General features: G+C 41.3%; 1 protein-coding gene across 4 annotated transcripts in view; it reads right to left on the minus strand.

Annotated features, from left to right (window-relative positions):
- The window catches only part of CSMD3 (CUB and Sushi multiple domains 3), a 1,311,906-nt gene that overhangs the window by 122,325 nt on the left and 1,171,078 nt on the right, over positions 1 to 18,503 (minus strand). For all 4 annotated transcript variants that reach the window (XM_090040525.1, XM_090040524.1, XM_090040523.1 and 1 more), the window contains 3 exons: positions 16,460 to 16,605; positions 11,361 to 11,441; positions 10,183 to 10,296 (listed from right to left, as the gene is read on the minus strand). In XM_090040525.1, the coding sequence (XP_089896651.1) occupies positions 10,183 to 10,296; positions 11,361 to 11,441; positions 16,460 to 16,605 (341 nt within the window). The remainder of the gene's footprint in view (positions 1 to 10,182; positions 10,297 to 11,360; positions 11,442 to 16,459; positions 16,606 to 18,503) is intronic.

The following is an 18,503-nucleotide window of genomic DNA, read 5'->3' on the forward strand; positions in this document are numbered from 1 at the left end:
CATTAGCAAGTATTTTTAAGCCTGCCATGAAAAACAGGGTAAGCCTGAGAAATCACTGACTTTATTCTCTTTATATTATCTAAATGACATACTGTTCTTTCAGACTGTGGGTTAAATAAGTCTTGCTGGATTGTTCAGACAATAAACTACAGCATTTTTATTCCTTTTCATAATAATAATAGATATGAAAATACTGTGAACCAAACTAGAAGGCATCAGTGTAGTCTGCTTATCAGACTATAAATAACAAATCAGACATCGTTTATTTGAAATACATCATTATTAATTTAACAGAAATATTTTTTGCCTTTGGCCTATAATAATATTTTTTCCATGTTTGCAATTCCTAGATTGTCTGTTGCTTTGATCAGCAATGAAATTGACTCAAAATTGCTGTCAGTTCTCATGGATCATTTGGTGCCCCTTCTTTGATTCAATGTCTCATAGCACCGAGAGAGAAGAACTTTCTAGTTTATTCCTGGCTCTGCCACTGACTCTGCCTGATGTTGGAGCTGATCAACTAATCTTTTCTTAATGCTATTTAAAACGGAATAGAAGAGGTCTAATCAAACAAGGAACAGGTCCTTAAAAATAAGGGTTAGGATTAACAACAACAAAAAATCAAGAGCTCTGCCAAAGGGTTTCTGTCATTTATGTTTTAAAAGCATCTATAATATATAACACAGGATTTTTGAAACTCCACGTATGATGGTATTCTTATATCTTCATAAATATACTTGATATACTACTACAAGATTGATTAATTATGCACATCTAATCCATTATATCCTTAAATACCCTTTTTATTTTCTAATGAGATATGCACACTACAATGCATTTGCTTGTAGTATGGTACATTTTCAAGTTCAAATAGCCCCGTATTTTTCTCCCATCTAACAAAGAGACAGATTCTTTCTTGGATGACTGGGCGTTGGTCAGCTGAAGCAGAAGTTTAGAGAAATGCAGACCAAAATCCCAAGTTCATTATTGCTGACAGCTTTTGTTCCTACAGTCAGCCATGGAAAACAAGAAATGAACTAAGCATCACCCTTGGCCAGCCAGAAGCAGGGAAAATGAAAAACGTGGATCCCAGAATATGAACAAATATTATGATGGTTGAAAAGAAAAGTACTGCCTGCACCCTCTCCCATTGTAGATTCATTTTTTGTCATCAGCTACTGGTTAGCACAATCTCATTTCACTCCAAGGAATTGTTTTCCTTATTTTTCACAGCAGAGCCTGGAGTTATTCATTTTCCACATGCAGCTATGCAAGAGAATATATTGTAACCCATCTGTATTAACTGTCACTGACTATAGCCATAATGCTCTAGGGGTGCGGGGGGGAGGGGGGCAGGGGGAAGAAGGTGGAAGGGGAGGAAGAAAGGGGACAATATAATAAATAATATCACTAGTTTACATTGATTGCTGATTCCTCTTCAGAGTAATTGCTGACTACGTGGAGTTGAACAAGAGTGAGATTAAGAGTGGCAAATTTACTCCAGCTTTGAAAAGGGAGGTTAGTCTGAGAGTTTAACCAGCCTGGTTAGGGAAAGACATTATACATAAACAAGTTTAAGTGATCAGAAACTGGTTTAAACATGTAACAGAAGAGATGGTCAGTGCACATAAACCAGTATGAGAATGGCTCAAGTTGGTTTGAGCTATACCTGGTTGAAAACAGTATCAGACTTAACTGATTTGGTTCCAACTGGTTTATGCAATGTCTATCCCAGGCCCCTTGCGGGTTTAAATTAAATCAGACTCCCCCAGCATCCTGGTATGCTCTCTGGCCTGGGTGGAGCTCTCTGCTTGACAGCAGGGCTGGCCCCTCCCCTCTGTTCCCTGGCTGTAGCTCCTGCCCTCCCCTCACCACTCCAGGCTAAGCATGAATTCCCCCCTCTCCTCTGCCTTGTTGAGGAGGTGTCTATGTATTAGACAGCAGACTACATGCTGGCTACAGCCTGTGTTGAATCAACGGGTAGAATCAACAAGTAGCTGGTAATGTTCCTCTGTTGTTTTCTTAATTGGGTGATAAACACTGTTATCAATTCCCTGCTGGGCTAATCAGAGCTCTGGCCAGGGCCTGGCCATGACCCCCTCAGCTCCATGTCAGAAATATGATTCCCCTACTAGTGTCAGGCTCTTAAGTTCTTCGTATATCTGGCTTGAGCTCCCTAAATGCAGATGGCCATATCAGAAAATCATGGGTTACGGATATTTCTTGAGGTCTCACAAATATGAGAAGTGTTCATAGAATCACAGAATCATAGCAGTAGGGTCAGAAGGGACCTTGTAGATCTTCAAGTCCAACCCCCTGCCTAGACAGGAGAAAAAACTGGGCTAAAATGATCCCAGCTAGGTAGGCATCAAGCCTTCTCTTAAAGACCCCAGGGTAGGAGCCAGCACCATTTCCTTTGGAAGTTGGTTCCAGATGCTAGCTGCCCTAACTGTGAAGGAGTTCTTATGGATGTCTATTCTAAACCTACTCTCCAACAACTTGTGGCCATTATTCCTTGTTATGCCAGGGGGCACTAGGGGAAACAAGGTCTCTCCCAAACCCTTCTGGTCCCCCTTAGTGAGTTTATAGATGGTCACCAGGTCCCCCCTCAGCCTTCTCTTATGAAGGCTGAACAGGTACAGGTCCCGCAGTCTCTCATTGTAGGGTCTGCCCTGTTGTTCCCGGAATATGCGGGTGACCCTCCTCTGGACCCTCTCAATGTTGTCGACATCCCTCCTGAAGTGCAGTGCACAGAACTAGACACAGTACTCCAGCTGTGGCCTGACCAGTGTTGCATAGAGGGGGAGGATCACCTCCTTGGCCCTGCTAGAGATGCTCCTGTGGATGCATGACAAGGTCTGGTTAGCCCTGCCAACCTTGACCTCGCATTGTCGGCCCATGTTCATCTTGGAGTCAATAATGACTCCAAGATCCCTTTCTGTCTCTGTGCTCTCAAGAAGGGAGCTTCCCATCTTATAAGTGTGCTGCTGGTTACTACTGCCCAAGTGCAGCACCCTGCACTTGTCAGTATTGAAGCGCATCCTGTTTTTGCTAGCCCACCCCTGTAAACTATCCAGGTCTTGCTGCAGTCTTTTCTTCCCTAGTAGCGTGGTCACCTTACCCCAAATTTTGGTATCATTAGTAAATTTAAACAGGTTGCTTTTCACCCCGTCATCCAAATTGCTGATAAAGAAATTGAAAAGCGTGGGCCCGAGGACCAAATTCTGGGGGACTCCGCTGCCCACTTCTCCCCAGGTCGAATATGACCCATCCCCCACCACCCTCTGAGTGTGACCCTTCAGTCAATCTGCAATCCATCTGACTGTGTAGGCATCAATGCCACAGTTGCCCAATTTTTTAATGAGGACATGGTGGGAGACGATATCAAAGGCCTTGCTGAAGTCTAGAAAGACTACAACCATGGCAACACCTGCATCCACTGCATTTGTGACCTGATCATAAAAGGCAATCAGGTTGGTCTGACATGACCTGCCCCTAATGAAACCATGCTGGTTGCCTTTAAGCATCATCTCTGAGGCCGGCCCATCGCAGATGTGCTCCATGATGATCTTCTCAAAGAGTTTCCCTAGGATTGAGGTAAGACTGACAGGCCTATAGTTGCCTGGGTCCTCCCTCCTCCCTTTTTTAAAGATGGGTACCACGTTGGCTATCTTCCAATCATCTGGCACCTGGCCCGAGCACCACGAGCGCTCGTAAAGCCGTGCCAAGGGCCCTGCAATAACCCCTGCTAGCTCCCTCAACACCCTGGGGTGGAAAGAATCTGGACCTGCTGATTTGAACATGTCCAGCCCCTCCAGAAGCTCTCTAACCTGGTCCTCCCCAAGCTGAGGTCTGGAGGCATTCCCCTCGAGTCTGTCTTGCATCACAGTGGGGAAGTCTCGGTCCCTGCCCAAGAAAACGGAGGTGAAGAATTGGTTAAAGAGGTCTGCTTTCTCCTCTGGCGAAACCACCAGATTCCCCAGAGGATCCCAGTGCTTTCTTCATCCTCCCTATATATTTGAAAAAGGACTTTTTGTTATCTTTGATTTTGGACGCAAATACTAGCTCTATGTCCACCTTAGCTTTTCTGACAGCCCCCTAAAGGCCCGAGCAGAGGAGGTATACTCCTCTTTGGAGATAGCACCCTCTTTCCACCGGTTGTACACCGCCTTTTTGGCAATCAGGCATTCCTGTACACCCTTGGTGAGCCAGGGGGGCTTACGGGGATAAGCTTCAAAACAAAGCATCAGTCTCCTAGGTCGGGAACAGTGATAATAAACATACGGAGAAAGATGATATAAAGTTGCACAGGCTAGAGGAGGCCAGCATCTCTTTTCTGATCTAAAGTAAGATATAGGCTGAAAATTTGTATTCCTACTCATACACAACATAGAAAAAATTACTTGAGCCAATATAGTATTAAATGATATAATCTGAGAGCAAGCCAATCTGTTTCAATTTAAATGAGCAAACATAAGTCTGAATCAAATTTGCTTCAAAATAGCTCCTCAACAGTGCCAATTTACTCACAATTGTATTATTTACTGCAATGAATACATTTCAACCAAAATCAAAATATTTTTTAAGGAAATAAATATAAGTTGTGTAAGGAGGCTGTGCAATTTCCATTTTGGAAGTTATTTAAGGAGAGGATAGACCAGTGGCTCTCAATCTTTTTTAACTTCTAGGTTCCTAGCCAAAATGCAGGACCTCCTCCAAGAGGTGCACAGCCCCACCAGGGGAGAAGCCTTGTTGGACCTGGTGTTGGCCACGGGTGATGACCTGGTGAGGGGGATACAGGTGCTCGACCACCTGGGCGACAGTGATCATTGGCTGCTGGAATTCACCATCCAGTGCAAGGTGGCAAAGGCCTGCAGCAAGGCAGCAGCCCTAGATTTCAGGAGGGCGGACTTCAATGAGCTAAGGAGAATAGTTGGCGAAGCACTGAAGTCCCAGAGAGGAGGGGAGCCAGGTATCCAAGGAGACTGGTTGCTCCTTAAGGAGACGATCCTCCAAGCCCAAAGGGAGGTAATCCCAACATGCATCAAAGGGAGCAGGAGGGCACAAAAGCCCCCATGGCTCACCAAAAGCATCTGGGAATGTATTCTAGCAAAAAAGGGGACGTACACCCAATGGAAGAGAGGGGTCATCACCACGAAGGACTACACCGCAGTTTTTCGGGGATGCAGAGGGGCAGTCAGGAAGGCCAAGGTGGAGATGGAACTGGGACTAGCTACCTGGATTGCAGATAACAAGAAGTCCTTTTTTCAATACATAGGGGGCAAAAAACAGGTACTGGATAACATGCGGCCCCTGCAAGATGCTGGGGAATTTGGTCATCACACCAGACGACAAAGCTAACCTATTTAATTACTTCTTTGCCTCCATTTTCCTGACCAGGGACCGGATCAGCCCCCCCACTGGGCACTCCTCAGCCCCCAGGGGAGGCATACCTAGGCCAAGGGTCAGTGAGGATCTAGTCAGGGAACTTCTGGAGGGACTGAATGCTTTTAAATCAGCTAGTCTGGACAATCTCCACCCCAGAGTGCTGAGGGAATTAGCTGAGGTCATTGTGGGACCCCTGGCACGGCTTTATAAACAGTCATGGTGCTCTGGTGTGGTGCTAGAGGATTGGAAGAAGGCCAATGTGGTTCCCATCTTCAAAAAAGGGAGGAAGGAGGACCCTGGAAACTATAGGTCAGTTAGTCTTGCCTGGATCCTGGGTGAGCTTTTTGAGAGAATTATTCTGGCACATGTCTACAAAGGGCCAACAGGGGAGATTATGCTTAGGGTAACCAACATGGGTTCATTAGAGGCAGATCCTGTCAGACCAACCTGGTGGCCTTCTATGACCAGGTCACCAAATCCTTAGATGCAGGGGTAGCAGTGGACATAGTTTTTCTGGACTTTTGGAAGGCCTTTGACACTGTCTCTCACCCCATTCTCATTAAAAAACTGGGCGACTCTGGTGTTGACAAGTACACAGTTAAATAGGTCGCCAACTGGCTGGAGGGCCACACCCAGACAGTGGTAGTGGATGGGTCATTTTCGACATGGAGGGATGTGGGCAGTGGGATTCCACAGGGTTCAGGTCCGCACTGTTCAACATTTTCATCAGTGACTTGGATGAGGAGGTAAAAAGCACCCTGTTCAGATTTGCTGATGACACTAAGATGTGCGGGGATGTGGGCTATAAGGGAGGAACAGGCTATAATCAGACCTAGACAGGTTACAGGGGTAGGCAGATAAGAATAGGATGGGATTCAACACTGACAAGTGTAAGGTGATGCACCTGGGGAGGAAGAACCAGCACCATACCTACAGGCTGGGGAACTCCCTTCTCGTCAGTGCAGAGGCAGAAAAGGATCTTGGAGTTGTCATTGTTGCCAAGATGTATATGGGCTGGCAGTGTGTGGAGGCAGTTAGGAAGGCCAACCACACCCTGTCATGCATCCACAGATGCATCTCAAGCAGGTCCAAGGTGATCCTCCCCCTCTATGCGACACTGGTCAGGCTGCAGGTGGAGTACTGTGTCCAGTTCTGGGCGCCACACTTCAAGAGGGGCGTGGACAACATGGAGAGGGTCCAGAGGAGGGCCACTCACATGATCGGGGCAGCAGGGCAGGCTCTACGAGGAGAGGTTATGGGACCTGAACCTATTCATCCTCCACAAGAGAAGGCTGAGGGGGGATCTAGTGGCCTGTTACAAACTAGTCAGAGGGGACCAGCGGGCATTGGGGGAGTCCTTGTTTTCCCAAACACTACCAAGAGTGACTAGAAATAACAGTCACAAGCTGGCAGAGGGTAAATTCAGATTAGACATCAGGAGGTGCTTCTTCACTGTCAGGGCAGCTGGGATCTGGAACCAACTTCCAAGAGAAGTGGTGCTGGCTCCTACCCTGGGGTTTTTAAGACAAGGCTAGACAATCACTTTGCTGGGGTCGTTTGACCCCAATACTCTTTCCTGCTAAGGCAGGGGGTCGGACTTGATGATCTACTCAGGTCCCTTCCGACCCTACTAACTATAAAACTATGAACTCAAGGCACCCCACTCCATAACTCTCTAGAAAATAGTGGCACCTCATTTAGTGGCACCCAGGTTCCTGGCCCCACAATTTTTAAATCAGGGCTCTGTTGCCCAACTACATAGTGTAGGTAGAAGGAGAAAGCTGTGGTCACATGACAGCTGGCTTGAGAAGGCTTTCCTCACTTTGGTTTCCAGGCCTGAGGGCTTTAAATGCCATGTGCGTGGCCCAGCTGGGTGCACACAGTGATTTAAAGCCTTCAGAGCCTGGAAAAAAGAGCCAGAAAAGCTCTTCCTGGGGTAGCTGTGACAAAGCACCTGCCTACACTAGAATCCCAGGTGTGTAGAGTGGGTGGAGGCTTTGCCAAAGGCTGAGTCCACTCAGCTTCTGGACACCAGGAGTTGAGCAGAGGAAGCAGTACTGAACCCTGTCAGCTTCTTACTCAGGTGTCACTGGTGTGAGAGTCAGGAAAGGGGCTTTGGTCTGCTGGTCCAGTAAGCCCAGAAATGGGAACACCTGTCCTGCTCTCTGTCTCGGCATCACTTCTAATGGTGGAAATTTTCTATTGGCAGAAATGGACATTTGTACATGACCTGTTAAATTGCTTGAGAATGGAAACAGAAATTTGCCTGAAATTGTGATAATAATCATATTTAATACTTCAATATAACAGTGCAGTGGTTAGAGTAGTGGCAGTCCAGAACCTTGAGGATTTTTTTCCCAGCTCCTTCACAGCCTCATCATGTAATTCTGACAGCACATGTTTAAATAGTACCTCAAGTACAGTTACCAAATCTATATTTCATCACTGGCACCTACCTAAATATCCTGAATTTCAGAAACTGAATTCCCCATGAAAATCCAAATTTGGGATTGTTCAGCATTTTACAGAATGGGAAATTAAACTGAGCCTTATGACTTTTCATGAAAAGAAATATTAGAGCATTATTCCTTCAAGAAAAGGATCAACCCCTTGTATTTTAATATAAGGATATAAAGAAACGATATATAAAATAGTAATTTTTTTCAACTCATAATTGAAATAGAAGCACTGGCATCATTATTGACTTGTAAACATTAATTATACAACTGATTAAATTCCTAACAACTAAATTGTGCATTACTCTGAGACTCTTTTTGAATTATCAAAGCCTCTTTTACATATTAAAGCATCAACTTGTAGAATCAGTGGATTCATTCACAATTACTTTGTTACTATTCCTAAAGAATACTGCGATCAGTTACATTTCTAAAAATGTGAATTAACTCAAATTCCCTTTTTTGTGGGGGGGAGGAGAATCTTATAGAAAAGAGATTATATGAATGTCACTCCAAGTTACAATGCAAAAGTTTAAAGGTGAGCTAGATGGTAATATCTCCCGTTTAATCTCTCAACTATTTTCAAGTAATTTTCATAAATCATTTTCTAACACCAGTTTTTTTTTATTTGAATTGTCATATCATTATTCAAGTGAGTTGCTAAAGACATCTTTAAAACATCTCTAAAACAGTAGTCAGAAACAAATCACTCTGTATTTGCTCAATATTCAAATTGAGAGCGATTCCATGAGTTGAAATCATCTTTGTGCAAATGCCTACAGAAGTCCTTTGTTCAAGCTATACAAAAGTTCCAGGAGTCAGAATAGGCAGGCAGATGTAGTCTGAGAAGATTTATGCGTATGTGGCAGGGAACCAGTAGCAGGTAAGAGCAGGACAGAATGGGAAGCAGGGACCTCCACTCTTTATAGAAAAATCTTATAAAACTTAAAGAAAAATCACAACAATTTATGAAGCATCCAATAGAATTTGATTTACCTTCTGGAGCATCCAAGTATACCATCCAACTTATATAATCTTCTAGGATGCTACATCTATTAGACATGATTCACTCATGGCATGAATCACCTAAGTAAATGGGAATCTTGCTGAATGCAAGAACTGTAGTTATGATTCAGTCTTTGCAAACTTAAAAGGTGAAGGTTCTTTGTACCTTCTTTGCTATTCTATTCATCTCCTCATAAACAGGCCCATCTTTATGGTAGCTGAGTATATGCAACTCCACAAAGGAGCTAGCTGGAACTTGTACCTATGCAAAGAACCTTTCAACTAATCAAAAGCTCCAATCCTGGAAAGTTCTAATTCAGTTTTTATCAAGTTACATTTTATGAGCAAATTCCTTTTTGTTCTGTTTCTCTCACCAAGTAAATAGCAACAAAACCCTATAGAAACTAAAGAAGTAGCAAGTTTATTATTACAATCTTATAACAGAAAAAAAAATCCCTCAAATTTCCTTCAGAGAAAGAACAACAACATTATTTTATTATATTATCACATGTATAACATATTGTGGAGGAGAAGTTTAATTTTAGAGAAATCAGTGGTTCTCATATTCCTAATAAAACCTTCTGTCTTAACAGTGGAGTGATGATGTGTCTCTGCCATATATTTATGAATTATGGCAGAAAAAGGACAAAATAATCTTACAGTATGCACTCAACCAAAATTAAAAACTCCTCCCAAGATAAAGCTTTCCTTAAAATAATAGAATTGCTGGTCCTACTTATCCCAAACATGATTTTTGGGTTATTTTTTAGAATCTACTTATTTATTTTCTAAAGAATGTATTATCCTATTACATGCTTTAAAAATATGCAGCTACAATTATATATGGAAAACAAAATTATTTAAATTTATTTAATGTTAGAGTGATGTTGTAGGCATAGGGGTCCAGGAGTTATGTGAGAAGCAAAGAAATTTTGGGGGTGATATATTTTAGTAGATCAACTCCTTTGTCAGAATAAAGTCAGAACAGCTTTCAAATTCAAGACATTTTTGTCAGGTTAAATTTATTTATTTATTTAGACTGACTCCTTCTTGGAACATTCATGGAGAATATAACAATTCACCTTCACAAGATGCCACTGAAAGTTACCATTGTGCGATTATATCATTTACAATCCATCAAATGTCTTAAATGATTAATAAAATTCTTATATGAGCATTCATTTCATATTTACCATTCCAAACACTGAAAATATTAATATCAGTTTGAACAGGTAGTATATGCCAATTGTGTCAGTTAAATGCAAAACTGAGTTTTGCAAACACCATTCAGCTGGCATCTCACAACAGAGAAAAGACTAGAAGAATAGTAAACCTTGACAAGTAGGTGGAGCTCCATCCATCTGTAGTCTTTCTCCCAATCTACACGTCAGAATCTCATTACCAACCAGTGTAAAGCCTGGTTGACACTGGTACCTTATTATGTCTCCTATTTGAAAAAAAGAAGAGTATTGTTAAAAAAAACAGTTAGGAGGGACTTTTAACTTTGACAGTACCATTGAAAAATGAAGTACCCTTCCTGCTGTATATAATGTGTTAAATGACCACCAACTTAATCAGTTGATTAGTTGGAAGAAATGTAAATAAGCATTGTGCTGCACATTGAGACCTATTTATCATTGGTTTAAAATATAGTTTTATCCCAATAATTACACTGGGTTTAGTTTTAGCTAATTTCCTAAATAAACCATATGTCTGACAAGTTTTATTTATTTATTGTGTAGTCATCATGGTACTAAATCAAGGTATAATGTCAACAGACTGACCGCTGAAATCCTTATTCAGAGAATATATCCAGTTACTTGAAAAAGAGTTTTGTCTCAGTTAGAACTTCAGGGTCAGGTTCAAAATTGGAAAGCTCAAAATAAGAACTGTGTTTGCTATTTCACAAAATTCTTCATACTTTTTTAAATTAGTGATTGAAAAAAATTCAGCCTAACAGTTATAACCATGGTGACCTGAGAGAAAAGTAAAAAAAAAAGAAAAAAAACAAACAAAAAAAGATTTTAAGTTGCAATTTCCAAGAATGTATGTGAAAAAGAAGAAAACAATGATTTATAATATTTAGAAAAAAATAGCTTGTACGTCAGTGGCAAATTTCAATAATGCAAGCAATCCAAGGCTTAAGACAGTTTACAAAACTTTAAAATATATTTTGAAATGTCTTAAGATTGGCATCTACTGTGCAATATTTGAACTATAAAAATAAATATATGGGGGGCGGGGGAATTGATATCAAATACGCTGTTTGGCAAGCTGTTCCTGTGTCAGCTGCACTTCTTGAAACATAACTAGAACTCAGCAAGCAGATATACTGGAGGAAAAATGGCTTCTTCAATATTTTATTTTAAAATCCAAATGGATTTGTGTTTTGTGAAACTATTAATTCATTCTACTATTTATGCTGGTTCTTAACCAATGCCAAACTTACTTTAGATAAGTTTAGCATTTCTCCTTGAAATACATTATGATCATACTTTTAACAGACATTACCTATTTCAAATTCATCATCCTCAGTCAAAATTTCAGCATTTGGTATACTTGGTGGAGGCTGACACACTCGAAGCTGGTAAGCTATAAATATAAAGAGGGTACTGAAATGAAGATCCTGCTCAACAGGTAATCAACAAATAACAACCATATTGTTACATTGTGTGGAACATAATCTAAAAGAAACCATAAAATATGGAGTTCAAAATATTAAGTATACAAAGACGTAGATATATTTTTCCAAGTTAAAGATTGCTACTATCTTAAACATCCCAACAGTATTAAGAGGAAAATTCTTCTAATGCATAGTCTGGGAAGACCACAGAGACTAATTCTGTTTGCAAACCAACACTGCAATGGATCCTACATCCCTGCCAGATGTTACAATTAAGACATGATTAACCAGTTAGTCATGTCTTAAGTAGTAACCAAGCCACATATTCATGAAATTAATGTCTCAATCAGTTGACCAGGAGTCCTGGCATTGGGAGCACAGCAGAACCTTTAGGCTAGGGACAAGATTACACACAAACTGGATTAAGTGATGAGAAACTGGTTTAAACTGTAACAGAACAGATGCTCAGGACACATAAACTAGTTTGAAAATGGCTGAAACCAGTTTGAGATAAACCTGGTTGTATATAGTATCAGATTTAACTGATTTGGGTCAAGACAGTTTTTTCAATGTCTGTTCCAGGCCCCTTCATGGTTTAAATTAAACCAGACTCCACCAGCATCCCAGCATGCTCTCTGAGTTGGGAATGAGGGGGCTCTCTGCTCCACAGTAGAGCTGGCCTCTCCCCTGGCTGCAGCTCCAACAGAGACTGCAGGCATCCTGCTCCCCTCCTTCCCTCATCACTCCCTGCTAAACAGGAATCCCTCCTCCCCTCTGCCTTACACAGACACCTCTGAGCATTAGCTAGCAGACCACATGCTGGCTATAGTCTCTGATGTGGAAAATGGGACAAAGGCAGAATCAACAGGTAGCTGGTAATGTCCCTCTGTTGTTTCCTTAATGAGCTAATAAGCACTGAGTTAGGGGTGATACACACTGTGTTATCAATTCCCTGCTGGGCTGGTTGGGGGTGGGGGGGAGAGGTGGAGGAACCACTCCCTAATCAGAGGATCCTGCCAGGGCCCGGCCATGCCCCACCTCAGCTCAGCATCTTGAAGGGGAAGGGAGGGCTCCTCTAGCATCTCCCTGGCTTCTAGCCTGAGCCACTGCAGGCATGTGCCTGCATTTTTTCAGCCCAGAGGGGATATCTGCGAGGTTACAAACTGATTCAGCTTAGGCAGGCTAGACTAACCTGCAAAGATTCAATCAATTCAGGCTCAGGCTTTTTGAATGTCTTTCCCTAGCCTTAAGGTCTCCTGTGTGCTCCTGTGGTTGGGAGTGCCAGTCAGCTGATTGGCACTACCAGCTGGAAAAGTATGTAGCAACCCATTGCTCTGGTGTGTTCCCATGGCTGAAAGTACCAGTCAACTGATCATCTCTCTGAGACTTGGGAGCATACCAGAGCTTTTCAGACTACAATCCGCTCCCATGACTGCTAATTAGCAACTGGCACTGCCAACCACAGGAGCGCATTGGAGCAAATGGCCTGGATGTGCTGCACCGGTTGGGAGCACTGATCAGTTGACTGGTGCTCTGAGCCACAGGCACACAGGGCACCCTTGCTACTTGTCCCTCTACCCTTGGTAGACCCTGAGATCAAGATCCTGGACACTTCCTGCAATGGCTATAGGGCATGATCTGGATCTGATCTCTGAACCCACAATTGTTCCTCCTGTCACGTATGTGTGGTGTAGCAGAAGACACGATTGTTGAAATTGTTGACCTGACCCTGTTTTGGTTTTAACTGAATGTCTTTCAAAAGTCCTAGTAGACTTGTTCAATGTTTTGTTTTGTATCTTTACCACAAACTTTTCCTATCCAAAACCAATTTGAAGTAGAAAAATCTTCTATCCAAACACAGAATACCCCAGTAGCATAAGCGGGTTGGTTGGGGGGAGGGGAAGAAGGGTGAACCAGGTGAAAAATAAAGCAAGTATTCCAAAAAGTAGTTCTACAAGAAATTTTTTTTTCAATCATTAGATGCATCAACTACACTCCAAAATAACAATAGTTGAAAAAAAATGGCTTAGTCCCTTTTTGCAAGTCACACAATAGAAAATCTGTGGGCCAGATTCTCATCTGATATTAATATGCTTAGCTCCAATACAATCGCTGAAGCCACTCAACTCTACAGCATATATGGATCTGGCTCATCTCTCCATGAAAAAGATTATTTCAGACTGTACATTTATACGGCAAAACAGATCAGCGGCAAAACAGAACATTAATTGAGCTATGTGTTTTGTTCTACTGTAATGCATGCAACAGAAACAACAGCAGCAGCTGCATCAAATATTTAAAAATGTACTAAGCCAACTCTCAATAAAGTATGCCAGCTCAATTAGGTTGCCCAGGCTGTTGAAATGAGAGACAGTGCTTTCTTTACCTGTTCCACCCACCCCTGTCTATCTCCACAAGGAAAGGATGCAGCAGATCTAGGAAGCCTGTTTCATCTCCCATGCAGCTTCCTGTTCTATACTTTAGAACTGTAAAGGCGTCACACCTTTCAGCCCTTGCACCATTGTGTTCATTCATTCATAATTTGCCCCTTCAACCAGAGAAGCATTGGACCTACTGTGATCAACTAAAGAAGCTACTCACAAAAGGCTTTGTGTTGATGCTAGTTAGTACTTGATATCTACTCTTCACCCTGCTTTTTTGTCTTTTGTACACTGAAGAAGCTGTTAAATCAATACATCACTGACTTATCCTGCCTTAGGATATAATATAAAAGAAAGCACATCTAGGAAACATGGAACAACTTGTCTATTTACAATCCAAAAAATATTTTAAAAATCACCAATTCAATAAAAAAAAAGGCTTCAAACAGGAATCCATATAATGTATTTCATTAAAAGACAAATCAGTAATTTAGTCCCAAAGCTATCGATGTTCTACATTTTTTTCTCCATCACTTTTATTGTGTCAAGTTGCTCACACAGGATGTAAAGAATCATGAATTACGGGGCCAAAAGGTATATAGCTTGGTAGACATATAGAGAATTATCCAAAAAAAGACTAGGAATAAGATTCACGAAGGAACTGGGTACTTAAAATGGGACTCATGTGGAAGAGGTGCCTACAATGAAGTAAACGGTTCACAAAAACTGTCTAACCACTTACAGCTTGTCCTTGGGAAAGATAAGGACGCCCTTGGGAACATGGTGCTGAGCACTCTGCATCCCACAAAAATCTGCTGACCTACCCCAGAGACAAAGTTCATCAGTGAGGCTGTTCTGAACTCCCCAATGCCTGTTGTTGAGAGACAACTCTGAGAGTAGACATTGCCAATGAGTCCAGAACAGCCTCACTAGCAAACTTCCATCCGTGCCGCATGTCAGAAGACTTGGGTGGGCAGAGTATGCTCCTCCCACAGACCTGACCTGGCATACACAACATTCTAGGCATCACAGATTCCCCGGGTGTCTACATTTTTGTCTGAAAACCTACTTAAGTACCTATGGTTCACCTGCAGCATATGATCAGGTATGTTGCTTCCTTAGGTCAGTGTAGAGCTTAGTACCTATCTCCTACCAAACTTCTATTGAAATTCATAAATTGGATGTCCGAGCCCCACGTCTTTTGAGGAGGTAGATCTGCTATGGGTGAGCATGACTACCACACTTGAAGAGCATTAAGTTTGGTACCCCTGGTTACTTTTATTCACAAATATGGACAGGCATTTGTCATGATCTTTATGCACTAGCCTATTAGTTGCAGCAGTCACCCAGAATCTGAAGACTTAGATCATATCAGCCTGAGGAAGTTCAAAGTCACATCACTTGGGAAAACACTAAACAATTAGTCTATAGGCTAGACAAATGGAAACCAACCTTTTTGGAAGGTGTGCCACAAATAAGCCCTGAACCCCTCCCTAGTGTCACACTAATCCGCTTTCAATGCCTGATCTGCTGTTCTGTTTTCTGTTCCCTGCCACATCTTCCTATCTTCTTCCCTTTGCCATGTGCCACACACAAAGGGTACCTGTGCCATGCATGCTACAGGTTGACTATTCCTGGGCTAGACTCTGATGCAATAGAAACACTCTCCCGTAGCAGGGACCAGAACTCTCTCAATAGGGACCTCCCCTTGCTGCATGCCTATCTTTCGTGCTCAAGGCTTGCTTTCTCTGGACCTACGATTCATTGCTAAGCATTAGCTAAGCTTCAACAGAAGGATTTGAGAGTGCCCTAACCTAGCCAGGCATACATCCTGAAAGTTAGGGCAATCTCCTGGAAGTAGAAAACATGGATGTAAACTCCCTCAGTCTGAGAAAAGCATTAAACACATTGCCTCCCATTTCCTGGATAAGTGCTCTGACCTTTAGGCTATTATAAAAATAGGTAGTACAATCAGTACCTTCGAAGAATGAGCCAGTTACCTGTATACAATGGGATAACTGACAGAGAGCTTTTGAACTGTTCATCCTAGTCTCAACACAGATGCCTTATTCGGGCTTCAAGTAGGTACCAACATCTGAGAAGAGGCAGAATTTCAGATGCACAACCCCTCTTCCCATTTCTTATTGGCTGGTTTAAGCATTCCTCCATTAGGTATGCTGAGTTTTGTGAATCTTAGTCCTAGACAGCTAACTTTCAGAAGTGCAGGGAAGTTTGGGCTGGGAATTCTGCTCCTGGATGCGTAAGTCCCTTGTTAAGCCTCAAGCTAGTCACTTAAATCCAAACTTGTGACCTTGAAAACTCCTATTGAGCTAGTGCCTAACTCTAGAGGAGCCTCCGTTCCAGAGGCATCTGAGTTTTTTACATTGGTTAGCCCTATTTCTACAGTCCTGCTTCGGGACTCAGTGTTCACAGAATTGAGTACAATATATTACGAGTTTAAAATAGTCTAATAGGTCTAGTAATAGCCATTAGTCATATCTCATTTTAGTTTTAATATTTAATTTTAGTAATAGTAAGCTAAAACATCTTCTCTGTGAGCTTTGATTAGACAAGAATTAGTAAAGATAGATGTGTGTTATACTTACCATGATAACTAAGTACAAAGAAACCACTTGTTGTGAAATCACTGTGGAACTTGATTAGAATCTGATTCGATGTGCTGTAGACTGACTCCAAAGCGGTGTTGCCACTAAACTGTCCAATCTGAGGAGATGTTTGGTCTGGCCCATCCCTAATAGAAAAAGATATCAAAATAAATCCAATATTAAGAGTAGTGTTAGGAAAATGTACAGGGCTCAGAAAGAGGTAGATAATTTTGGTAGATAGGCCATTTTTACTAATTCAGAATTTGTCTATTTAAAAAAATGCATATTCAATGGGGAAAGGTTTTCTAAAATTGACTACACTAAAGATGTAGATTGACTCTACACACAAAGAAATTAAACAGAATTTTCAAAGGTTCGGTATTCTCCTTTGAGAAGGAAGAAAGTTGTGAATTGGATGATGAGCTGGAAAATACTTCATGAAAGGATATACATTGTGGTGGTTCATGATTTCCCTGTGCACAAGTTTTCCACCTATTACCTCTCTGAATGAACATTCTACATTTTCTCTGCAGACTACATTTTATTCAATAAGTGGATTTGGAGGTGTGCCTCCCCCTATCTTACCTCTTTTGAATATCCAAGCTTACAGATACAGACCTTAAGCATACATAAACTGTATCTAAAGTTTCTTCTCTCTTCTGCCTCTACCTTCCCCCATTCTACCAGTATTACCTCACATTTTCTAGTAATTAAGGCATATACAGATGGGATAAATAATGGACAGCATATAGTATTTATGGAGGCTAAGTGTAAAATCCTGGCCTCACTGAAGTTGATGGCAAAACACCTATTAATGTAATTGGGAACAAGATTTCATCTTAAGTCTGTATGGCTGTAAATCTATGCCAGTAGATTTTGTTTACTCAGTTGACACCATTTTTAAAGCAATATCAGATGACAGAATTTCACACTCAAGTATCTGCTTTGTGGACAGAATTACATGCTAAGATGCAATTTTCTACACATAATGTTTACTGTAGGTATAACATTATAGGCCACTTAACAATGTGGTTTTTAATATTCTGAAAGATTCTTAAACAACTCCATACTGTGCACAATGCCACATCAAGTTTTATATCAGTAGCTGTGTCTTGTTGGCTCATTTATGTAAATACCTTCCTTTAAAAGTGTTTTCTTGTTTCTCCATAGTTGTAATTTTGGGTAAATTGGTTCATTTAAAAGAAAGTGCTTAGCAGTAAAGAAATACAATTGATTCTGGCACATGCACAATTTTATGTAGCGTTTATATTTTCTCCAAAAATCTTAAACATAAAGAAGGTACTTAACTCGAATCTCGTCTTCTGTGTGCTGCTAAAAATACAGAAACCCATGTGTCTCGGTTTTTGACTAGCTAAGCAATTTATCTGAAAACAGACAGGCTAGCAGAAGCCAAAAAATTATTGGATAAATTGAATCATAGATACAAGAGATGGGAAAAACCTGGCAGGTCATCTAAGCTAACCTTTGCAATATGTAGGTTTGTTCATAATGACTATTCATGAGTGCTTTGTTTAACCTTACTCTGAGTATCTTCAGTGATGTATCTTCCATAACTGACCTCAGGAGACTATTTCATATTGTAACTCTATTCTACATTCCAATTCTATTACCATGCCTTCATTCCTCCAAGCTATATCCATTCAATCTTTCCTGATATGATGATTTCTTGCACTTATCAATAACAATATTTTATACCAATATGCTTAAAGCTAGGGCACACAGTACTGACAATGTACTTCCCTGCCTAGTCCTTGAACAGATACTCAGCACACGAGTATGGAAATTCTGCTTCATAGAGAATTTAGCGGGTTTGAAATTTGGCTTTATTTCAAGCCAGAAGGCGACCCCCAACATTTCTAAACTATGCACACACACACAAAAAAATCCAATTGGCCAAAGCAGTTTTCTTTATAAAATGTCATATTATAATATGTAATATATAATACAATGAAAAATATTTTTTAAAGTAATTTCAACTGCAGAGGTTGAAACTGGGCATTTTGATACAGGTGGAATTCTTTTC

This window comes from Crocodylus siamensis, chromosome 3 (assembly GCF_052110815.1).
Source record: "Crocodylus siamensis isolate JL-2025a chromosome 3, ASM5211081v1, whole genome shotgun sequence".
Lineage (NCBI taxonomy): Eukaryota > Metazoa > Chordata > Crocodylia > Crocodylidae > Crocodylus > Crocodylus siamensis.